Source organism: Gorilla gorilla, chromosome 1 (assembly GCF_029281585.2).
Source record: "Gorilla gorilla gorilla isolate KB3781 chromosome 1, NHGRI_mGorGor1-v2.1_pri, whole genome shotgun sequence".
Lineage (NCBI taxonomy): Eukaryota > Metazoa > Chordata > Mammalia > Primates > Hominidae > Gorilla > Gorilla gorilla.
In genome coordinates this window covers 49,208,750-49,234,478 of record NC_073224.2, presented here as the reverse complement: position 1 = coordinate 49,234,478, position 25,729 = coordinate 49,208,750, and the positions used below count along the sequence as shown (strand labels likewise).

At 40.7% G+C, this 25,729-nt stretch overlaps 1 protein-coding gene across 1 annotated transcript in view; it reads left to right on the top strand.

The window, feature by feature from the left end:
* CR1 (complement C3b/C4b receptor 1 (Knops blood group)) overlaps positions 1 to 25,729 on the top strand; it is a 125,118-nt gene that overhangs the window by 26,542 nt on the left and 72,847 nt on the right. The window contains exons 5-16 of the mRNA XM_031014458.3: positions 832 to 1,230; positions 3,972 to 4,148; positions 4,240 to 4,342; positions 5,946 to 6,031; positions 9,421 to 9,639; positions 10,649 to 10,828; positions 11,439 to 11,538; positions 16,950 to 17,035; positions 19,163 to 19,561; positions 22,287 to 22,463; positions 22,555 to 22,657; positions 24,252 to 24,337. Coding sequence (XP_030870318.3) covers positions 832 to 1,230; positions 3,972 to 4,148; positions 4,240 to 4,342; positions 5,946 to 6,031; positions 9,421 to 9,639; positions 10,649 to 10,828; positions 11,439 to 11,538; positions 16,950 to 17,035; positions 19,163 to 19,561; positions 22,287 to 22,463; positions 22,555 to 22,657; positions 24,252 to 24,337 — 2,115 coding nt within the window. The remainder of the gene's footprint in view (positions 1 to 831; positions 1,231 to 3,971; positions 4,149 to 4,239; positions 4,343 to 5,945; positions 6,032 to 9,420; positions 9,640 to 10,648; positions 10,829 to 11,438; positions 11,539 to 16,949; positions 17,036 to 19,162; positions 19,562 to 22,286; positions 22,464 to 22,554; positions 22,658 to 24,251; positions 24,338 to 25,729) is intronic.

Genomic DNA, 25,729 nt, shown 5'->3' with positions numbered 1-25,729 from the left:
CTAAATTTATCCAATTAAATTCACTCAGTTTTAATTTCAAGTGTTTTGGGATTTGGGTTGAAGAAATTTTGTTCTAGTTTATAGCAACACAGTATACTATGTACTACTGCTATATTTTAAAATGTATTTAGGGGTTTTTGTGGACTAATATATGATCACTTTTACACAGATATCATCTTATGATATCAAACTTAGATTTGATGAAATGAGTTGGTAAGCTTCATATCTTTTATATGTTGTGAAACCTTGAAATTACATTTGGAAGTATATTTTTGAATGAATTTTGGTAATTTATATTTCCATTTATATCATTTAGGTTTTCAAAATATTTAACCCCCTGTAGTCTACAGTTTTATAAATATTCTCATATACATAAAAATATGTTTAAATTCTTTTTCCTACTGTGTATATTTGTGTTTTCTCTCATCCGTTATACTTTATCTTTTAGCAAATGTTTTTGTATTTTATTTTTCTAAAAAAGCTAACCTTGGTTAATAACAAAAATGGAAATTAAGAAAGCAAATGGAAAAGAGTAGGAGAAAACTGTATAAATACTATAACACTATGATCAAAGAGCTATTTAAAATGAAAAGAATGTGGATTGAGTTAATACATGCATGCAAATACTATAGGAAATCATATCAGTAAGAAAGGCAGGAAACATCATATTATGCCCATTGAAGCTACAACTTTATAAAAATGTACCTATGTGTTAGCAAAGATTAAAAGCAAATAATGAACGTAAAAATAGCTATAGCTTAGTGACTCATGAGATTTCTGTCATTCATTATTTAAACTCACTGTTATTTATCCTGCTCTTCCTTTTTCCAGGAATTCCTTGTGGGCTACCCCCCACCATCACCAATGGAGATTTCATTAGCACCAACAGAGAGAATTTTCACTATGGATCAGTGGTGACCTACCGCTGCAATCCTGGAAGCGCAGGGAGAAAGGTGTTTGAGCTTGTGGGTGAGCCCTCCATATACTGCACCAGCAATGATGATCAAGTGGGCATCTGGAGTGGCCCGGCCCCTCAGTGCATTATACCTAACAAATGCACGCCTCCAAATGTGGAAAATGGAATATTGGTATCTGACAACAGAAGCTTATTTTCCTTAAATGAAGTTGTGGAGTTTAGGTGTCAGCCTGGCTTTGTCATGAAAGGACCCCGCCGTGTGCACTGCCAGGCCCTGAACAAATGGGAGCCAGAGCTACCAAGCTGCTCCAGGGGTGAGTCTGACTGAGGCCTAGAAGGGCCCTGCCAGTGACATGCATTGCTGTTGGATCAGGAGACTAGTATTTGTTCAGGTGGAGGGATTTGTGCTGAGCAGGGTCGAGGAGCAAATTTTCTAGGTAGTGAACATGAAATTCAGAAGGTGTGTGTACATGCACATGTGCTGAAATTGAGAAGCAAAGCTCAACCTGGGCAAGGGATATGATGTTTCTTTGGGGTTCTTATAAACAGATCTATCAATTACCTTTGAGTATAATAATGGTTGATACAAAATGAGTGATTCCTCTGGTCGGGCACTATAATACAGGCTATGTGTGAATTTTAATCCTTAAAACAAAGTTATTAGGTAGTTACCAGTTGTTCTATGTTTGTCTGTTTTGTTTTGCTTGAGATACTGTCTTGATCTGTCACTCACGTTGAACCACTGTGGTGCCATCATGACTTAGTTCAACCTCTGCCTCCCTGGCTCAAGCAAGTCTCCTGCCTGAGCCTCCCAAGTAGCTGGGAATATAGGTGCATGCCACCATGCCTGGATAAGTTTTTTATATTTTTTTTGTAGGGATAGAGTCTCACTATGTTGCCCAGGCTGGTCTCGAACTCCTCAGCTCAAGCAATTCACCCACCTTGGCCTCCCAAAGTGCTGGGATTATAGGCATGAACCACCGTGCCCGGCCTCTATGTTTTACAGAGAATATGTGCCTTAGACACATCAGATAACTTTCTGAGACAGTAACTTGCAGACAAAACTGGATTGCAAGTCCACCTCACTCCAGAGCCTTGGCTTTGCTAATCAGCATTCAGTCATGAAATCAAAACTTACTCTAGATACTTTCAAGGAGGGAGGGATTTCATGCAGGTTGTATTAGTCTGTTCTCACATTCCTATAAAAAACTACTTGAGCCTGGGTAATTTATAAAGAAAAGATGCTTAATTGACTCAGAGTTCTGTAGGCTGTACAGGAGGCATGGCTAGAGACCCCTCAGGAAAGTTACAATCATGGTGCAAGGTAAAGAGGAAGCACGCATATCTTCATATGCTTGGCAGGAGAGAGAGAGAGCAAGGCAGAGGTGCTACACACTTTGGAACAAGCAGATCTCGAGAGAACTCTATCACAAGACAGCACTAGGGTGATGGTGCTCAACCATAAGAAACCACCTCCATGATCCAGTCACCTCCAACCAGGCTCCTTCTCCAACACTGGGAATTACCATTTGACATGAGATTTGGGAGGGGACATAGAGCCAAACCATATCGCAGCTAATAGGTCACAAAAATGTTAGAAGGGCAGGAAAAGCAATAGGACAAAGGCAAAGTTACGAGAGATCAGGGAGCTGCTGTGGCTCCCAGTCTACAGCACAGGAGCCTGGACTGATGGTGAAATGGCCAGCCCCTCCCACTGAGCAGGCAGCTCCCTGTAAGCTGCTAATGCAGCAGGAGCCACCACGGCTGCCAGAATGCAGCTGATATTGCTGGAGCCAAAGTCATTGGCATCGTTACAATTGAAGCTGTAGCTACTCACTGAAGCCATCTATACTGCCACTGCCCGAGCCACTTCTAGAAGTAGAACAGATTCTGCCATTATCCTGCTTTTTAATTTGGTATATATGCCTCCAACTGGCAGAACCTAACCAGAGCCCAGCTATCAAGGAAGATGAACAATTGTAGTTTTAAGGCTTCCTTTGCTAGCTGTCAAAAGACAGTGCAGAAGTGTGAGGCTGGGGGCCAACAGAAATTTAACCAGCACAGCACCTCAATATTACATGACCAGGCATTGATTAGTCAAGGGAAACACTGGGTGATGAGCCCTGAAAATGGACATTAGAGCATCAGAGTATTTACAAACTCCCTAAAGAAGTCATTTTTCTATTCCAGTCCCCCATTTGATGCTTGAGAAAGCTGAAGTCCAGAAAAGGGAACTGATCTGCTCAAAGACAAACTGAAATTACTTTTTCCATTTTATAACAGTTTTGTGTAATTTAGTTGAGATCCAAATGTGTTCTGATTTCCCAAGATCAGATCAACTATATTAAGAGAGAGCCAGCACTGCCCTTACAATATGTTGCGTAAATACACACTCTCATCATGGTGACAGTAGGTCTTTCAGATTTTGTTCGACAGTTTCCCACCTTCTCACTGAAGTGAAATGAATGACTAGGCAGCACCTTGCTACATAGCATGAGGAGAGGAGACCCATAGTTCTTTACCACCCTATGTCAGGTGGCCACTGAGAGAAGACTTGAAAGGAGATGAGCATAGATATATGGACGCTATTTGTTGCACCAGTGTGATAGGTGATGGAGGGACCTATTAGATGAGACATGGGCAGGGGCACTCCTTCATGGCCTAAAATGCAAGGCTAAATTGGTGATGTATTTCTAGACAGGAAGCATGAAGATATAAAAATCCATCATCCCTCCCAATTTTGTACTGGGTGAACAGTAATTGGAAGCATTCTAGAAGGAACTGTCCATTGCGAAATCTTAGTTGCATACTTTAGATGAAAAACAATGAATTGGGGATACCTCTGTTTTAGTCACAGTTGTGCAATGTGTCAGTTCTGTGACTGATGGCAAGACATCTTCCTCGCCCTGTGTATTTAGTTTATCAATGTAATAAGGCTGTTATTCTAACTTTATTATTATATATAGATTCGTAATTATTATTCCCTTGGCCAGTTTAACAGTGAGAAAAAAGTTGTTTTCACACAATTAGCAGTACTTTGTTTCTGTCTCCCCAGTATGTCAGCCACCTCCAGATGTCCTGCATGGTGAGCATACCCAAAGGGACAAGGACAACTTTTCACCCGGGGAGGAAGTGTACTACAGCTGTGAGCCCGGATATGACCTCAGAGGGGCTGCGTCTCTGTGCTGCACACCCCAGGGAGACTGGAGCCCTGCAGCCCCCACATGTGAAGGTGACTAGACTCTTATCTGGCTTGATATTTTTAGCTTGCATCTTTTTTCTCCACATGCCAGTGATTTCTGTTCATTTTTCTTTTTCTCCAGTGAAATCCTGTGATGACTTCATGGGCCAACTTCTTAATGGCCGTGTGCTATTTCCAGTAAATCTCCAGCTTGGAGCAAAAGTGGATTTTGTTTGTGATGAAGGGTGAGTATGAGCTTGCCTGACCTGCTGGACATTGAAATTGGGGTTGGGAATCAGTCTAAAAAGGGGAGATTTGGTGTGGCTTAAAAGAAAGACACACACACACACACACATTCAGAGAGATGAACTTTCAAAGTACACACAGGAAGAAAGGAAAGAAACATATAGAACTAATAACATGAGATATGAAGAGGAAACTGGAACATATATTAACTGGCAAGTTCAAAGGCAAGTATAACTACTGGTTATGAATATATAAGTAACACATTAAGCAAAAAATATCAGCCAGAAACGGTGGCTCACGCCTGTAATCCTAGCACCTTTGGGAGGTTGAGGCGGGCAGATCACCTGAGGTCAGGAGTTGGAGACCAGCCTGGACAACATGATGAAACCCTGTCTCTACTAAAAATACAAAAGTTAGCTGGGTGTGGTGGCATGTGCCTGTAATCCCAGCTATTCCGGAGGCTGAGGCACCAGAATCACTTGAACCTGGGAGGCGGAGTTTGCAGTGAGCCGAGATGGCACCATTGCACTCCAGCGTGGACAATAAGAGTGAAACTCCATCTCAGGAAAAAGAATCATATTTTACAAGCAAAAAGGAATATGAGTAATTTAGAGAGTCCCAGAAAAAACTGGAAGTAACAAAAGCTTATTATAAAAAGCTAGGATCCTTTAAGAATCATTTCAGTAAATTCTTTAAATCATCAACAGTGAAATTTGTAATAGGACTGAAAATGTAAAAATCAGCAGTTTTAAAAAAAATCCAGCCATATATCATTTGGTTAGTCATGGGCTCTGGGCTCTGAGCTGGGGTCCTGATGGCTGCTGTTAATATTTCCAGCAAGGTCATTACCTTGTTTATGTCCACCTAGTGCTCTTCGCAGGGTGCACATCTCTACACGGGAGCTGACCAGCATAGGCAACAAAGCACCTGATCCCAAAATGTAACACAGAATCTTGGCAGCCTCCAAATGCCAGCACCCAGTAAGAGTTAGGAGGGCATCGGGGTCCAGCAGACATTGAGAATTTTCGACAATTGCATGCAAAAAATAAGTCCTCTCTTCTTTCCTTTTTCCCCTAGAATATTCACGCTTACTCTTCAGCAGCCCAAACTGCCCTTTTGAGCCTTCTTCACGCCATCACAGATGTGGAGATGAAAGGACAATCTGTTCTCTCGCCAGCTATTTCCCACTTTTCCACTCCAAACTGGGAGCTGTTTTACTTGTTGTTCCAGGGTCAGAGTTAGGAAGGCATTGCATTAGAAGACTGGGTTTCTAATAACAACAATGAGTGATTTATCAGGTTATCATGGAGTAATCAGTGAAACTCCAAGCCTGGGTCCTGGGTCAAGGGGATGGCGCCTATGTCATGACCACCTTTTTCAATTCAAGCAGGACTATCATGTGACCAAGCTACTGCATTTTGCCATTCTATATTGTTCCCTTCTGGAGGCTGTGATTTTTCCAGAATAAGGTAGCCTGTGCAACTCTGCCACCTGCTGGCTTCAGGTCCTCATAATCCTGAAATTGGGGCTGGGCGTTAGATTGTGAACTAAGTGTCCTCTTGGCTGAAACAGCTCACTATTCACTCCTATTTTCTTCTTTAGATTTCATTTAAAAGGCAGCTCTGCTAGTTACTGTGTCTTGGCTGGAATGGAAAGCCTTTGGAATAGCAGTGTTCCAGTGTGTGAACGTGAGTAGCAGGAGTAACATTTCAGGCCAGTCTCTCCCCTTCATCTGTTCAGTATTTGACCCATGACCTCCCCTAATGTGGTTCTTCAATTTTCTAGTCTGAATTATTGATTTGAAAATTGCTTATTTTAATAATGTTTGGTTGTGAATCAAATGTATACATCACCTGTCTTTGGAACCATCTGATCTGTCTCTGTCCTTCTGTATTCTGTGTTCTAGTGCGATAAATCCTATGGTAGCGTGCTTCTAGGTCAGGAGAGATTAGATAATGTGAAGGCTTAACAATTTGCTTTCTTTCTCTTTCTTTTCTTTCTTTTTTCTCTTCCTTCCTTTCTTCAGTTCTTTCTTCCCTTCTTCTCTTTGTCTCCCCTTTCTTCCTTCCTTCCTCCTTCTTTCTTTTCCATTTTGTTCTTCCATCAGGTGCAGTCAGTCTACAATTTTTGTATATATTTGATAATACACAAATATTAAACATGGCTTTATTTAATCAATATTTATTGTTCACATACTTTGTGCCTGATGTTCATCTAGCCACTGGAGTTATATCAGTGAACAAGATGAATGAATTCCCTGTCCCCATGTTGTTTCTACTCAGTTGGGGAGAGGGACAAGAAAAAAAAATAAATACAATGCTATGAAGATAGTAGAGCAAAGCATTTAGGCATGAGGGAAAAGTGAGGAGCAACATTAGACAAGGCGAGCAGTTTGAGACTCCTTAAATTCTCAAAACATGTACCTAAATAATTTATGCTGAGAGATTCATAAATAATAAGTCATTTTTAAAAATTTATTATACTTTAAGTTCTAGGGTACATGTGCACAACGTGCAGGTTTGTTACATATGTATACACGTGCCGTGCTGGTGTGCTGCACCCATTAACTCGTCATTTACATTAGGTATATCTCCTAATGCTATCCCTCCACGCTTCCCCCACCCCACAACAGGCCCTGGTGTGTGATGTTCCCCTTTTTGTGTCCAAGTGTTCTCACTGTTCAATTCCCACCTATGAGTGAGAACATGCAGTGTTTGGTTTTTTGTCCTTGTGATAGTTTGCTGAGAATGATGGTTTCCAGCTTCATCCATGTCCCTAAAAAGGACATGAACTCATCATTTTTTATGGCTGCATAGTATTCCATGGTGTATATGTGCCACATTTTCTTAATCCAGTCTATCATTGATGGACATTTGGGTTGGTTCCAAGTCTTTGCTATTGTGAATAATGCAGCAATAAACATATGTGTGCATGTGTCTTTATAGCAGCATGATTTATAATCCTTTGGGTATATACCCAGTAATGGGATCGCTGGGTCAAATGGTATTTCTAGTTCTAGATCCTTGAGGAATCACCACACTGTCTTCCACAATGGTTGAACTAGGTTACAGTCCCACCAACAGTGTAAAAATGTTCCTATTTCTCCACATCTTCTCCAGCACCTGTTGTTTCCTGACTTTTTAATGATAGCCATTCTAACTGGTGTGAGATGGTATCTCACTGTGGTTTTGATTTGCATTTCTCTGATGGCCAGTGATGATGAGCATTTTTTCATGTGTCTGTTAGCTGCATAAATGTCTTCTTTTGAGAAGTGTCTGTTCATATCCTTCACCCACTTTTTGATGGGGTTGTTTTTTTCTTGTAAATTTGTTTGAGTTCATTGTAGATTCTGGATATTAGCCCTTTGTCAGATGAGTAGATTGCAAAAATGTTCTCCCATTCTGTAGGTTGCCTGTTCACTCTGATGGTAGTTTCTTTTGCTGTGCAGAAGCTCTTTAGTTTAATTAGATCCCCTTTGTCAATTTTGGCTTTTGCTGCCATTGCTTTTGGTGTTTTAGACATGAAGTCCTTGCCCATGCCTGTGTCCTGAATGGTATTGCCTCTGTTTTCTTCTAGGATTTTTATGGTTTTAGGTCTAACGTTTAAGTCTTTAATCCATCTTGAATTAATTTTTGTATACAGTGTAAGGAAGGGATCCAGTCTCAGCTTTCTACATATGGCTAGCCAGTTTTCCCAGTACCATTTATTAAATAGGGAATCCTTTCCCCATTTCTTGTTTTTGTTAGGTTTGTCAAAGATCAGATGGTTGTAGATGTGTAGTATTATTTCTGAGGGCTCTGTTCTGTTCCATTGGTCTATATCTCTGTTTTGGTACCAGTATCATGCTGTTTTGGTTACTGTAGCCTTGTAGTATAGTTTGAAGTCAGGTAGTTTGATGCCTCCAGTTTGTTCTTTTGGCTTAGGATCGACTTGGCAATGCAGGCTCTTTAAATAATGTCATTTTTAAAAAATGAGCCCCATATGTTCAATAATCAGTAGACTACTGATTTCTCCTAGTCTCCCCATTTATAATTTCCCCAATAGAAGATAGAAATTTGCTTCATTTCTTGATTCTAATGATTGGGAAACGTGTTTCTTTAGAAAACCATGAAATTTTACTAAAATGTTTATGTCGTTAGAAATATACTTGGACATCTTACAGTGCTTTTTAGAGTAAAATTTTGGAAGAACATAACTTATATAGAGATTCTTGCTGTCTAAGAAATTCAGTGCTCCTTGAAGCAGCATGACAAATTTCTGTTCTACCATCATGAATGAAAGCTCATTGATTGGACTATTCAAGCTTTCTCTTATTTTTCATAACTGTTGCTAGTTAAAGTAGCTTCTTCCAAATTCCAGTTCTAATGAAAAATGCCAATTAGAAATGAGGAAGAAACTGTTCTAAACAAATCAGCAGATGCTAGAAAGGAGAAACAACTTGAAACCTGACCCAGAAAGTTAAAAGAGAAAATAAATCATCAACAGACCTAGACGTTTTCAAAAGCAAAGCCATCTGAATCCATTTGGAGTTTTTTATAATGCCCTGAATATGTTTCAATTCACTGTGACAGGGCTATTGTTATCACTGAGATTGATGATCAATATCAATAAGTAATCAGCAAAAGGTTTCACCTATTTAAGATGATTAGCACATATATATACATTTGAGAAATATTTCCTAAGAACGTAGGCTCCTTCCTCAGCACTGTGTCCCCAGGATCCTGATGAGTGGCTGACACAGGACAAGTGCTTAATTAATATATATTGACTAAATGAATGAGCAACTCTTCAAAATGGCTATTTTTCTTTTTCAAATGTTTTGCTACTTCATTAAAGTTGTAAAGTTTCCATTGTCCAGGAACCATTACTATCCGGAAGATTCAGGATAGACAAGTCTCTTTTGTACTTTGCAATACACTTTCATTGACATCTCATTTAATCCAACTCTTCAAAGTCCTAATGTCTACTGTCATCTCCTTAGCATATTTTCAGCAACACCAATCATAGCACCCTGTAATTGCAGAATACCTCTGGTGAAACTCCTGAATGAAACTTAGAGCTTTTGCGTTTTTTCTAGAAATCTTTTGTCCAAGTCCTCCAGTTATTCCTAATGGGAGACACACAGGAAAACCTCTGGAAGTCTTTCCCTTTGGAAAAGCAGTAAATTACACATGCGACCCCCATCCAGACAGAGGGACGACCTTCGACCTCATTGGAGAGAGCACCATCCGCTGCACAAGTGACCCTCAAGGGAATGGGGTTTGGAGCAGCCCTGCCCCTCGCTGTGGAATTCTGGGTTAGTGCTCATTTCCCCACAACCCTAATGGGTTCAGAATATCTAACCCAGGCCCTCCATATTTCCATAATTACAATGTGGTATTTATTTGTGCATTTGCCACAGTGGAATGCCAAACCAATGATAGATGGTTCTAAGGTAGGTCAACACATAAGATCTTGATGACCTTTGCTGATGGAGGGACTGATGAAAAAGAGGGAGGCGGTGAGTGGTGGGAAAGTCCTTCATTAGAATCATATGAATTAAAAACACATGCCTGTGAATCTCCTTATTGAAATGTTTGGTTTAGAAATCTGACCTAGAAAATCGGTGGCTCCTTCTGCCAGGAAATGTCTTGAGTTCCCTCCCATGCTTGTCAGCCTCTCATTGGAGTTTTGATGACTTGAAGTACAAGGAAACCATACCCGAAAGGTGGAACCTGGGCAGAAAAACTCTTTCTGGCTTCCTAAAAATGTGAAAAATTAAATTGGAGCTATCTTTACATTAAATGATATAAGCATTAGCTGAGCGTGGTGGCAATTGCCTGTGGTCCCAGCTACTCGAGAGGCTGAGATGGGAGTATCACTTAAGCCTGGGAGGCAGAGGTTGCAGTGAGCCAAGATTGTGCCACTGCACTCCAGCCTCGGTGACAGAGCGAGACCCTATCTCAAAAACAATAAAAATAGGCTTTGGGAGGCCAAGGCTGGTGGATCACTAGAGGTCAGGGGTTCCAGACCAGCCTGCAAACACAGTGAAACTCCAACTCTACTAAAAATAGAAAAAAAAATTAAAAATAAAAATAAATTATATGAGTAGAAAGACCAGATAGCAGGCTAGTCTTCCAGATAATATACTTCCTTATAAGCCTATGCTAATGGAACTTTCCTTTCTATTTTACAGGGAAGTTTTTTTTTTTTCATAACTAAAATTTTCTTTTCTTCTGGCATCAAATCTACCAAGGAAGAGAAAAGAGGAAACACATTGGGTATCTTTTTATTAACTCAAATATTCTTGATTTCTTGGTCTCTAGGTCACTGTCAAGCCCCAGATCATTTTCTGTTTGCCAAGTTGAAAACCCAAACCAATGCATCTGACTTTCCCATTGGGACATCTTTAAAGTACAAATGCCGTCCTGAGTACTATGGGAGGCCATTCTCTATCACATGTCTAGATAACCTGGTCTGGTCAAGTCCCAAAGATGTCTGTAGACGTGAGTAAACTTGCGTTGGATCTTTCCCATGTCTGCAAAAGCTTCTTATGGAATTATTTCAAATGTGGGATATGAGAAACCTTTTCTGAAAAGTGTTCGGATAGATGGATGTAAGAGTTTTTCTTGTAGGTCATCCTTGATTGTTGCTTGAAATGTTAACTTCATGAGAATGTTTCAAGAAATAGTTATAGAGAAAATCTTCATTCCCTATGGGAAAGAAAATAATAAATGACTAGATCAGGAAAAAAAATGGTGTAGGAAGACAAATTCTGTTTGAATTATAAGGTGGGAAGAAATCCTTTGCAAACTTTGAAATATATTGATAGTAAATAATGCCATAAATGACCTTTACATTTTGATAAGGGATGCAAGGTCTCTGCACAGATCTAAATCTAGATCTAAATAGATCCGGAGGGAAGGTATTTTTGAAAGTGGGGCTTAGTAGGTGGCTGATCCTCAGCACTCTGATGAGTTTTCTCAAGGTGCCAAAATCCGTGGAACCGTCAGAACTGGGTGTTTTCTTCAGGAAGCTACATGCAGGTTGAGACCTTACGTACTGAAGAGAGTTCAGATTACTCTACCTGGCTCCAAAATACTTTCTTTCCCACAGGTAAATCATGTAAAACTCCTCCAGATCCAGTGAATGGCATGGTGCATGTGATCACAGACATCCATGTTGGATCCAGAATCAACTATTCTTGTACTACAGGGTGAGTTGGCAGCAACATCTCTTGGTTCAAGAGTTCCAGCACAGCGATAGTACTTTCTAGCCACATCTCAGCAAGGAAACTAGGCTATTGCCACCTGCTCTTAAGAGGCTTGAACACAGGTGTTAACTCTTGATTGAAATGAACAAAGATAGGAGAAGATTAGGGAAAAAATCTGTATCCTTGCTGGAAACCAGGGCAGTGCACATATAAAGAGTATGCTGTTCACTGGATGGGAAGGAAAAAAAATTAGAAGTGTAGTAGTCAAAGCACACAAACAACCCTAACCCAGAGTAGACATTGCTGGAAGAAAGGGAAGACCATGTAGCAGCTGTGTGAGAGAATGAATCTTAATGATAACAGCATGATCCCTTGCTAGGGCTGCCATCAACAAGTACAGGCCTTCCTCGTTTTATTGTACTTCGCAAATGTTATGCTTTTTACAAATTGAACGCTTGTGGGAACGCTGTGATAAGCATGTTCGTCGGCATCATTTATCCAACAGCGCATGTTGACTTCGTGTCTCTGTGTAGCATTTTGGTTATTCTCACAATATCCCAGATGTTTTCATTATTATCATGTCTGTGATAGTGATCTGTCATCAGTGATCTTTGATGTTACTATTGTCATTGTTTGGGGTCCCTACAAACCGCACCCATATAAGACAGAAAACTTAATCAATAAATGTGCGTGCTTTGACTGCTCCATGGACTAGACATTCCCCTTCTGTCTCCCTCTCTTCAGGACTCCCTAATCCCTGAGACACAATAATACTAAAATGAGTCCAATTAATAACCCTACACTGGCCTTTAAGTGTTGACATGAAAGGGGGAGTCATGCATCTCTTACTTTAAATCAAAAGCTAGAGATGATTAAACTTACTGAGGAAGATATGTTGAAAGCCAAGATAGGCCAAAAGCCATTCTTTGTGTGCCAAACAGCTAGCAAGTTGAAAAAGGCAAAGCAAAAATACTTGAAGGAAATATAAAGTGCTATTCCAGTGAACATATGAATGATAAGAAGGTAAAACAGCCTTATTGCTGATACGGAAGAAGTTTTAATGGTCTAGATACAAGATCAACCTAGAAACATTTCTTGAAGCCAAAGCGTAATCCTGAGCAAGACCCTAACTCTCTTCAATTCTGTGAAGGCTGACAGAGATGAGGAAGCTGCAGAAAAAAAGCTGGAAGATAGCAGAATTTGGTTCCTGAGGTTTAAGGAAAGAAGCCCTCTCTATAACATAAAGGTCCAAGATGAAGCAGCCAGTGCTCATATAGAAGTTGCAGCAAGTTATCTAGAAGATCTAGCTAAGATCACTGATGAACGTATTACACTAAATAACAGATTTTCGTGTAGACAAAACAGCCATCTATTGGACTTTCATAGCTAGAGAGGAGAAGACAATACCTGGGTTCAAAGCTTCAAGGGACAGGCTGATTTTTAGGAGCTAATACCGCTGGTGACTTTGAGCTGAAGCCAATGCTCACTGACCATTCTAAAAATCCTAGGGCCCTTAAGCATTAAGTTAAATATACCTTGCCTGTGTCTATAAATGGAATAACAAAGCCTGATGACAGAGGTATGTTTGCAGCATGGTTTACTGAATATTTTAAGCCCACTGTTGAGATCTAGTGCTCAGAAAAACAGATTCCTTTCAAAATATTACTGCTCATTGACATTGCACCTAATCAGCCAAGAGCTCTAATGGAGATGGACATGGAGATGAATAGAATTTTCCTGCCTGCTAACAACAGCAGCCATTCTGCAGCCCATGGCTGAAGGAGTAATTTTGACTTTCAAGTTTCACTATTTAAGAAATACATTTTGTAAGGTGAGTCCCCACAGACAGTAATTCCTCTGATGGATCTGAACAAAATAAGTTGAAAACTGCTGGAAAGAATTCATCATTCTACATACCATTAAGAACATTCGTGATTCATGGGAAGAGCTTAAAATATCAACATTAACAGGAGTTTGGTAGAAGTTAATTCCAACCCTCATGGCTGACTTTCAGAGGTTCAAGACTCCAGCGGAGGAAATAACTGCAGATGTGGTGAAAATAGCAAGAGAACTACAATTAGAAGTGGAGCCTGAAGACGTGAAGAGTCAATCAATACAGCAATCTTATTGCTGTCTCAGCTTAAGAAATTGCCACAGCCACCCCAGCCTTCAGCAACCACCATCCTGATCAGTCAGCAGCCATCGACCTTGAGGCAAGACCCTCCACCAACAAAAAGATTACAAATTATTGAAGGTCAGATAATCTTTAGCATTTTTTATCAATAAACCTTTTTTTAAAGTATGACTTTGTTTAGACATAATGCTATTTCACACTTAATAGACTACTGTATAGTATAAACACAACTTTTAGACTCACTGAGAAATCAAAAAATTCATCTGACTCATTTGTGATATGTGTTTTATTGTGGTGGTCTGGAACTGAACCTGCAATATCTTTGAGGAATGTCTGTAACACGAAGTGGGCGGCTTAATACAACAGAAGGTTTTGGAGTTCCATTCTAGAGACTGGAAATCCAAAATCAAGGTGTTGGGAGGGCCGTGCTCCCTCTGAATCCTGTAGGGTAGGATCCTTCATTGCATCTTCCAGCTTCTGGAGCCACAGGCCTTCCTTGGCATGTGGCAGCAGAACTCCAATTTCTGTCTCTGTCCTCATACGGCCATCTTCCCTCTGGGTCTGTGTCCTCATATGCTGTTCTCTCTGTGCATGTCTGTTTCCAAAGTTTTCCCTTTTAATAAGGACACCAGTCACACTGGATTAGGGCCTACCTTCATGACCTCATCTTAAGTTGATTGCGTCTGCAAAGATTGTATTTCCAAATAAGATCACATCCACAGGGACTGGAGGTTAAGACTTCAGCATACTCGGGGGAGACACAATTCAACCTATAACAGAGCCCCTTTGAAAATGTCAGGCATCAGGTGCTCACAGCACACGGTCCAGCTGTTGGTGCTCACCCTTGCTCAGCACACAGTGGAGGCTCTGCCTCAGTCTCATTCTTCATGGGAACAGCTAAGCCAGGTAGCGAATACGGGTTACGTTTGTGTCACCACAACAGACACTGAAAGGAAGTTTGTGGTGTCCAGCACATTTGCCAGCATAGGCCTCACAGACCACAGCACCTAGAATCTGACAAAAATTAGAATAAATCCGATGTCTCCTTTTCTCTCTTTTTTTTAAGCATTTTTAAATACAATTGGTAAATTTCCTGACTGTACCCTCCTCATCTTGCATTGCTGAATAAGTGAGGAACCTCTCTATGGCATGAAGCAGATAACCATTGAGCTTATGAGAAGAAACAGGAAATACATGTAAAAGAGACCACTCTGAAAAAATCAGGAGAAATTTTACAAAAGAGATTTACTGCCAAGAAACCAGGGAAACTTTCAGAACACTCTCCTTTTCATATTTGTAACAAGATTCAATTGTACAAATACTTCTGTGAAACTAGCCATGAAGTGTGTACATGAATGAATATATGTATTCAGTGTGTTTATATATTTCATTTCATACATGTGATCTATATCATATATATATGTATATCACAATGAATATTGCAGAAAATTAAAGCAAAGAGTAAGAAGAGTTAACCAAATGTTCCCTGAATGCAGTGGGAAAAGATGAAAAGGAGAAGACAGGCAAGCACAGTGGCTCGCACATGTAATCCCAACATATTGAGAGGCCGAGGCAAGAGGATCACTTGAGCCCAGGAGCTCAAGACCAGCCTGGACAACATGGCAAAAACCCATCTCTACAAAAAAGTATAAAAATTAGCTGGGCATGGCGGCATGCGCCTGTAGTCACAGCTAGGCAGGAGACTGAAGTGGGAGGATCACCTGAGCCCAGGAGGCTGAGGCTTCAGTGAGCCTTGATGGCAACCCTGCACTCCAGCCTGGATGACAGAATGAGACCCTGTCTCAAAAAAGGAAAAAGAGAAGACATATGTAACACAGTGTCAGGATTCAAAAATGTAGCAAAAATTCCAGAAGGGTAAGCAAATAAGCTCATACGTAGCCATCACTAGGGAAACTTCTGTGTTTCAGGGATAGAGAAAAAAACTCAGATTCCAGAAATAAAACATGAAAATGTAATACCCGCAAAAGAAATAAATTTATTGACACCACATTGATTCTATATTGTATAAGATATATTGTATAACACTAAATTGTAGAAGGTAGCACTTCTATTGAGCCAAGCTAATATTCACACCTAGAGGCTCCAGGTACACATTAAAGGATAAGCAAAGACACAAAAATTGTACCATTTAAGTATGTTTCCCAGGCAATTCATAAGCAAATTTTTAAAAAGGAGAATGATGAATTCCAAAGGAAATCTCAATGAGATAGGATATAGGTAGAAAGAAAAAACAACGATAAAAAAACATACACACAAAATCTTGGCAATGTAATAATAATTTATTAATAATCTCTCTAAACTCATAGAACATATCAATAAAACTAGAAAATGTGAGACAGCAAGAAAAGATAGGCTAGACTTACATTACAGAAAAGATGAGTAGACTGACTATATAGAGTTTGACTCTAAAATTGAGAAAAGAGGTTTAAATATGTGTCACGTGTATATGTATAATATACATGCACACATATAAAATGAAATTCCTCACTGGAAAAAATATTAAGTTTAATTTCCAGATTATTAGAATGACTAAAACAGTGGAATCTATCTGTTCCATATAGTAATTGAGGGGGAAGGAAAAGGAATAGCAAGGAATCCATTTTTCTCTTCCACCAGAAATAAGCCCCCTCATGTTTGGGTCAGGTCACTTTATTCATTGCTTTCTCCACATCCTCATCATTAGGCATCATGAATTCAATGAAAAAGGCAGTGAAGGAATGACAATGAAAGCTAATCAAATGTATCATTTGTCTCAATACGTTTGATTTAATCTTCTTGTTGAAAGACAAAGTCTCCTAGACAGGATCAAAAGCAACATATCTTGTATTTATAAAAAACATGTCTCAAGTAAAATGACATAGTATTATACACACACACACACATACACACACACACACAAATTAAGGGAAAATGCAGACAAAAAATGACAGAAATAATATTTAGAGAAAGATAGAATTTAAGAAAAAAAATTGTCAAACAGGTCTGCAAAATAATTGTTTTATTTTGGTGCCAGTTACAGTCCGCAATGAAGCCAAGATATTAAGAAGCAAAGTGGGCCAGGAGAAATTAGAGCAGAAATATCTCTTTCAGTAGTGAGAGAATAAGAAAAAGAAGTAGAAAAGCTGGGAACAATAAGTAAAGTTTAGGCTAGGCCTTAGACTTCTCCTGCATTGTAATCCCTCTGGTTTGCCACATATGCATGCTGTCAGGAAGTTGATGAGGTTGGAAAGCACAATTATTTTCCATTTTTTGCCTTTAGGCACCGACTCATTGGTCATTCATCTGCTGAATGTATCCTCTCGGGCAATGCTGCCCATTGGAGCACGAAGCCGCCAATTTGTCAACGTGAGTTGAAATCTCTTTCCCCATTCACCCCACCGTTTAATCCTAGAGTTGTCCTCCTAGAATTACAAAGAATGAATCTCATCCCTCTTGGAAATGGTATCCTTCTGATATTTGAAGAATCCAGTCATATCCTTAAAATGGCTCACAGCATTCCAAACTTCCACCTTCACCTAGAAATGCTTTTTTATTTTTTCTTATCCCAAGGTCTAATTTTTCTTAAACTAGTCTTTAGCTCACTTAAACAGTCCCCCAATTTCATCCTCTGTTGGGTGAACACCTCCCAGTTTGAAGAGCATTTTGTTTAGTGAAGTCAACAAATACAAAGTCAGTGAAAGAAACCCCATATCATCTCTGCAAGCTCTTAGTATCACATCAGATATTCAAGCCATGCAGCTCTTTCTTCCTTCTTATTCTTTGTCTAAACAGGATCGTGCCATCTTCCCTGTGAGTTGTTTGGAAGATGAGCTTTCTACACTTTGGGGAGCAAAGAGGAATGAGCAATTGCAAGCTAACAAGGAATATAAAATGTGTATAATCCTGGGTTTAGCGATGGTGTGAGGAAATCAGCAATTTCAAACCCAGTTGGTGGGAGGATAAGTGGGAACAAACTTTGTAGAAGGCCAATAAACTGGCTGGGCACTGCCCTACAGTAGAGTAGGACACAGTATTCAGTTCTTCCAAGATCAGAAGAGATTGGGCGCATTTAGGGTGGTATGGCTGTAGATCAGTATCCAGTTCTTTTTATTACTTCTGAATCTGTAAGTATTGTGTTTATTATATGTAATATTGTATATTTGTGCTTTGTCTTTGTTAGTTCTTCCAGAGATTTTGTTCTTATTATTTAATAAAGATGTTATACTGAGCCACGTGTGGTGACTCAAACTTGTAATCCCAGCACTTTGGGAGGCCTAGGTGAGCAGATGGCTTGAGTCCAGGAGTTTGAGACCAGCCTGTACAACATGGTGAAACGCTGTCTCTACAAAAAATACAAAAACTAAACAGGCATGGTGGCACATGCCTATAGTCCCAACTACTCGGGAGACTGAGAGGTGGGAGGATTGCTTGAGCCAGAGAGGTGGAGGCTGCAATGAGCCATGATCGTGCCACTGCACTCCAGTCTGGGCAGCAGAGCAAGACCTTGTCTCAAAAAAAAATGCTATGCTGTATGCTTTATTATATTAATATCCAATAGAATAAAGACACATGCCTTCTATATAGAGAGAACTACATTAATAATGGTGAGATAACATAGTTAAATTCTCGTTTAGCAGGAGAAATAAAAACGTAGACTATAGGCTAGGCACAGTGACTCATACCTGTAATCCCAGCACACTAGGAGGCTGAGGTGGGCAGATCACTTGAGGTCAGGAGTTTGAGACCAGCCTGGCCAACATGATGAAACCCCGCCTCTACTAAAAATACAAAAGTTAGCCGAGTTTGGTGGTGCATACCTGAAATCCCAGCTACTCAGGAGGCTGAGGCAGGAAAATCGCTTGAACCTGGGAGGCAAGGGCTGCAGTGAGCCAAGATCACGCCACTGCACTCCAGCCTGGGGAACAGAGTGAGGATCTGTTAAAAAAAAAAAAAAAAAAAAAAAAGTGGACTCTAATAATACATGGACACATTTAGTGAAATAAACTTAACTGAGTAGAGCAGAACTTATAACAGTTTAAAACTGTAAGAACATGTCTGTACATTAGCAAATAGTAGATGAGAATAGTATTTTCAATATTTACTTCTGGTAATTTGGAATTAAAAAAAAAAACTGTTGGGAAAATTTACAACAAAGTATGATTTGAACAAACCAGGCTGGGCGTGGTGGCTCACGCGTATAATCCCAGCATTTTGAAAGGCGGAGGCATGCAGATTGCTTGAGGCCAGGAGTTCAACACTAGCCTGCCCAACATGGCCAAACCCCATCTCTACTAAAAATACAAAAATAAACCAGACATGGTGGTGCATGCCTGTGATCCCAGCTACTCGGGAAGTTGAGGTAGGAGGATTGCTTGACCTGGGAAGTGGAGGTTGCAGTGAGCCATGATCGTGCCACTAAACTCCAGCCTGGGTGACAGAGCAAGACTCTGTCCCAAGGTTTTATTTTGGTTAATTTGCTGTCTCTTTTTCCAGGAATTCCTTGTGGGCTACCCCCCACCATCGCCAATGGAGATTTCATTAGCACCAACAGAGAGAATTTTCACTATGGATCAGTGGTGACCTACCGCTGCAATCCTGGAAGCGGAGGGAGAAAGGTGTTTGAGCTTGTGGGTGAGCCCTCCATATACTGCACCAGCAATGACGATCAAGTGGGCATCTGGAGTGGCCCGGCCCCTCAGTGCATTATACCTAACAAATGCACGCCTCCAAATGTGGAAAATGGAATATTGGTATCTGACAACAGAAGCTTATTTTCCTTAAATGAAGTTGTGGAGTTTAGGTGTCAGCCTGGCTTTGTCATGAAAGGACCCCGCCGTGTGAAGTGCCAGGCCCTGAACAAATGGGAGCTGGAGCTACCAAGCTGCTCCAGGGGTGAGTCTGACTGAAGCCTAGAAGGGCCCTGCAAGTGACATGCGTTGCTGTTGGATCAGGAGATTAGTATTTGTTCAGGGGGAGGGATGTGTGCTGAGCAGGGTCGAGGAGCAAATTTTCTAAGTAGTGAACATGAAATTCAGGTGTGTGTACATGCACATGTGCTGAAATTGAGAAGCAAAGCTCAACCTGGGCAAGGGATATGATGTTTCTTTGGGGTTCTTATAAACAGATGTATCAATTACCTTTGAGTATAATAATGGTTGATACAAAATGAGTGATTGCTCTGGCCGGGCACTATAATACAGGCTATGTGTGAATTTTAATCCTTAAAACAAAGTTATTAGGTAGTTACCAGTTGTTCTATGTTTGTCTGTTTTGTTTTGCTTGAGATACTGTCTTGATCTGTCACTCACGTTGAGCCGCTGTGGTGCCATCATGACTTACTTCAACCTCCGCCTCCCTGGCTCAAGCAAGTCTCCTGCCTGAGCCTCCCAAGTAGCTGGGAATATAGGTGCATGCCACCATGCCTGGCTAAGTTTTTATATTTTTTTTGTAGGGACAGAGTCTCACCATGCTGCCCAGGCTGGTCTCGAGCTCCTCAGCTCAAGCAATTCACCCACCTTGGCCTCCCAAAGTGCTGGGATTATAGGCATGAGCCACCGTGCCCGGCCTCTATGTTTTACAGAGAATATGTGCCTTAGACACATCAGATAACATTCTGAGACAGTAACTTGCAGACAAAACTGGATTGCAAGTCCACCTCACTCCAGAGCCTTGGCTTTGCTAATCAGCATTCAGTCATGAAATCAAAACTTACTCTAGATACTTTCAAGGAGGGAGGGATTTCATGCAGGTTGTATTAGTCTGTTCTCACATTCCTATAAAAAACTACTTGAGCCTGGGTAATTTATAAAGAAAAGATGTTTAATTGACTCAGAGTTCTGTAGGCTGTACAGGAGGCATGGCTGGGAAAGTTACAATCGTGGTGGAAGGCAAAGAGGAAGCACGCATATCTTCATATGCTTGGCAGGAGAGAGAGAGAGCAAGGCAGAGGTGTTATAGACTTTGAAACAAGCAGATCTTGAGATAACTCTATCACAAGACAGCACTAGGGTGATGGTGCTCAACCATAAGAAACCACCTCCCTGATCCAGTCGCCTCCCACCAGGCTCCTTCTCCAACACCGGGAATTACCATTTGACATGAGATTTGGGAGGGGACACAGAGCCAAACCATATCACAGCTAATAGGTCACAAAGATATTAGAAGGGCAGGAAAAGCAATAGGACGAAGGCAAAGTTACGAGAGATCAGGGAGCTGCTGTGGCTCCCAGTCTACAGCACAGGAGCCTGGACTGATGGTGAAATGGCCAGCCCCTCCCACTGAGCAGGCAGCTCCCTGTAAGCTGCTAATGCTGCAGGAGCCACCACTGCTGCCAGAATGCAGCTGATATTGCTGGAGCCAAAGTCATTGGCATCGTTACAATTGAAGCTGTAGCTGCTCACTGAAGCCATCTATACTGCCACTGCCCGAGCCACTTCTAGAAGTAGAACAGATTCTGCCATCATCCTGCTTTTTAATTTGGTATATATGCCTCCAACTGGCAGAACCTAACCAGAGCCCAGCTATCAAGGAAGATGAACGATTTATTTTTAAGGGCTCCATTGCTAGCTGTCAAAAGACAGTGCAGAAGTGTGAGGCTGGGGGCCAACAAATATTTAACCAGCACAGCACCTCAATATTACATCATCAGGCATTGATTAGTCAAGGGAAACACTGGGTGATGAGCCCTGAAAATGGACATTACAGCATCAGAGTATTTACAAACTCCTTAAAGGAGTCATTTTTCTATTCCAATTCCCCATTTGATGCTTGAGAAAGCTGAAGTCCAGAAAAGGGAACTGATCTGCTCAAAGACAAACTGAAATTACTTTTTCCATTTTATAACAGTTTTGTGTAATTTAGTTGAGATCCAAATGTGTTCTGATTTCCCAAGATCAGATCAACTATATTAAGAGAGAGCCTGAGATGCCGTTACAATATGTTGTGTGAAATTACACTCTCATTATGGTGACAGTAGGTCTTTCAGATTTTGTTCGACAGTTTCCCACCTTCTCACTGAAGTGAAATGAATGACTAGGCAGCACCTTGCTACATAGCATGAGGAGAGGAGACCCATAGTTCTTTACCACCCTATGTCAGGTGGCCGCTGAGAGAAGACTTGAAAGGAGATGAGCATAGATGTATGGACGCTATTTGTTGCACCAGTGTGATAGGTGATGGAGGGACCTATTAGATGAGACATGGGCAGGGGCACTCCTTTATGGCCTAAAATGAAAGACTAAATTGGTGATGCCTTTCTAGAAAGGAAGTATGAAGATACAAAAATCCATCATTCCTCCCAATTTTGTACTGGGTGAACAGTAATTGGAAGCATTCTAGAAGGAACTGTCCATTGCGAAAACTTAGTTGCATACTTTAGATGAAAAACAATGAATTGGGGATACCTCTGTTTTACTCACAGTTGTGCCATGTGTCAGTTCTGTGACTGATGGCAAGACGTCTTCCTCGCCCTGTGTATTTAGTTTATCAATGTAATAAGGCTGTTATTCTAACTTTATTATTATATATAGATTTGTAATTATTATTCCCTTGGCCAGTTTAACAGTGAGAAAAAAGTTGTTTTCACACAATTAGCTGTACTTTGTTTCTCTCTCCCCAGTGTGTCAGCCACCTCCAGATGTCCTGCATGCTGAGCGTACCCAAAGGGACAAGGATGACTTTTCACCCGGGCAGGAAGTGTTCTACAGCTGTGAGCCCGGCTACGACCTCAGAGGGGCTGCGTCTCTGCGCTGCACACCCCAGGGAGACTGGAGCCCTGCAGCCCCCACATGTGAAGGTGACTAGACTCTTATCTGGCTTGATATTTTTAGCTTGCGTCTTTTTTCTCCACATGCCAGTGATTTCTGTTCATTTTTCTTTTTCTCCAGTGAAATCCTGTGATGACTTCATGGGCCACCTTCTTAATGGCCGTGTGCTATTTCCAGTAAATCTCCAGCTTGGAGCAAAAGTGGATTTTGTTTGTGATGAAGGGTGAGTATGAGCTTGCCTGACCTGCTGGACATTGAAATTGGGGTTGGGAATCAGTCTAAAAAGGGGAGATTTGGTGTGGCACACACACACACACCTTCAGAGAGATGAACTTTCGAAAGTATACATAGGAAGAAAGGAAAGAAACATATAGAACTAATAACATGAGATATGAAGAGGAAACTGGAACATATATTAACTGGCAAGTTCAAAGGCAAGTATAACTACTGGTTATGAATATATAGGTAACACATCAAGCAAAAAATATCAGCCAGGCACGGTGGCTCACGCATGTAATCCCAGCACCTTTGGGAGGTTGAGGCAGGCAGATCACCTGAGGTCAGGAGTTGGAGACCAGCCTGGACAACACAGTGAAACCCTGTCTCTACTAAAAATACAAAAGTTAGCTGGGTGTGGTGGCATGTGCCTGTAATCCCAGCTATTCCGGAGGCTGAGGCACCAGAATCACTTGAACCTGGGAGGCGGAGTTTGCAGTGAGCCGAGATGGCACCATTGCACTCCAGCGTGAACAATAAGGGTGAAACTCCATCTCAGGAAAAAAAATCATATTTTACAAGCAAAAAGGAATATGAGTAATTTAGAAAGTCCCAGAAAAAATTGCAAGTAATGAAAAGCTTATTATGAAAAGCTAGGATCCTTTAAGAATCATTTCAGTAAATTCTTTAAACCATCAACAGTGAAACGTGTAATAGGACTGAAAATGTAAAAATCAGCATTTTAAAAAAAATTCAGTCATATATCTTCTGGCTAGTCATGGGCTCTGGGCTCTGAGCTGGGGTCGTGATGGCTGCTGTTAATATTCCCAGCAAGGTCATTACCTTGTTTATGTCCATCTAGTGCTCTTCACAGTGTGCACATCTCTACACAGGAGCTGACCGGCATGAGCAACAAAGCACCTGATCCCATAATGTAACACAGAATCTTGGCAGCCTCCAAATGCCAGCACCCAGTAAGAGTTAGGAGGGCATCGGGGTCCAGCAGACATTGAGAATTTTCAACAATTGCATACAAAAATCATGTCCTCTCTTCTTTCCTTTTTCCCCTAGAATATTCACGCTTACTCTTCAGCAGCCCAAACTGCCCTTTTGAGCCTTCTTCACGCCATCACAGATGTGGAGATGAAAGGACAATCTCTGTTCTCTCGCCAGCTATTTCCCACTTTTCCACTCCAAACTGGGAGCTGTTTTAATTGCTGTTCCAGGGTCAGAGTTAGGAAGGCATTGCATTAGAAGACTGGGTTTCTAATAACAACAACGAGTGATTTATCAGGTTATCATGGAGTAATCAGTGAAACTCCAAGCCTGGGTCCTGGGTCAAGGGGATGGCGCCTATGTCATGACCACCTTTTTCAATTCAAGCAGGACTATCATGTGACCAAGCTACTGCATTTTGCCATTCTATATTGTTCCCTTCTGGAGGCTGTGATTTTTCCAGAATAAGGTAGCCTGTGCAACTCTGCCATCTGCTGGCCTCAGATCCTCAAAATCCTGAGATTTGGGGCTGGGTGTTAGATTGTGAACTAAGGGTTCTCTTGGCTGAAACAGCTCACACTATTCACTCCTATTTTCTTCTTTAGATTTCAATTAAAAGGCAGCTCTGCTAGTTATTGTGTCTTGGCTGGAATGGAAAGCCTTTGGAATAGCAGTGTTCCAGTGTGTGAACGTGAGTAATAGGAGCAACATTTCAGGCCAATCTCTCCTCTTCATCTGTTCAGTATTTGCCCTATGGCCTCCCTCAATGGGATTCTTCAATTTTCTAGTCTGAATTATCGATTTAAAAATTGTTTATTTTAATAATGTTTGGTTGTGAATCAATGTGTACATCACCTGTCTTTGCAACCATCTGATCTGTCTCTGTCCTTCTGTATTCTCTGTTCTAGTGTGATAAATCCTTTGGTCGTGTGCTCCTAGGTCAGGAGAGATTAGATAATGTGAAGCTTTAACAATTTGCTTTCTTTCTCTATTTTTTTCTTGCTTTTTTCTCTTCCTTCCTTCCTTCAGTTCTTTCTTCCCTTCTTCTCTCCCTCTCGCCTTTCTTCTTTCCTTCCTCCCTTCTTTCTTTTTCATTTTGTTCTCCCATCAAGGTGCAGTCAGTCTACAATTTATATATATATGATAATACACAAATATTAAACATGCCTTTATTTAATCAATATTTATTGATCACATACTCTGTGCCTGATGTTCATCTAGCCACTGGAGTTATATCAATGAACAAGATGGATGAATTCCCTGTCCCCATGTCGTTACTACTTAGGTGGGGAGAGGGACAAGAAAAAAAATAAATTCAATGGTATGAGACAATAGAGCAAAGCACTGAGGAATGAGGCAAAAATGGGGAGCAACATTAGACAGGGTGAGCAGTTTGAGACTCCTTAAATTCTCAAAACATGTACCTAAATAATTTATGCTGAGAGATTCATAAATAATGTCATTTTTTTAAAATGAGCCTCATATGTTCAATAATCAGTAGACTACTGATTTCTCCTAGTCTACCCATTTATAATTTCCCCAATGGAAGATAGAACTTTGCTTCAATTCTTGATTCTGATTATTGGAAAACGTGTTTCTTTAGAAAATCATGAAATTTTACTAAAATGTTTATGTTGTTAGAAATAGACTTGGACATCTTACAGTGATTTTTAGAGTAAAATTTTGGAAGAACATAACTTATATAGAGATTCTTGCTGTCTAAGAAATCCAGTGCTCCTTGAAGCAGTATGACAAATGTCTGTTCTACTATCATGCATGAAACCTCATTAACTGGACTACTCAAGCTTTCTCTTATTTTTTCATAACTCTTGTTAGTTAAAATAGCTTCTTCCAAATGCCAGTTCTAATGAAAAATGCCAATTAGAAATGAGGAAGAGACTGTTCTAAACAAATCATTAGATGCTAGAAAGGAGTAACAACTTGAAACCTGACCCAGAGAGTAAAAAGAGAAAATAAATAATCAACAGACCTAGACATTTTCAAAAGCAAAGCCATCTGAATCCATTTGGAGTTGTTTTTTATCATGGCCTGACTATGTTTCAATTCACTGTGACAGGGCTAT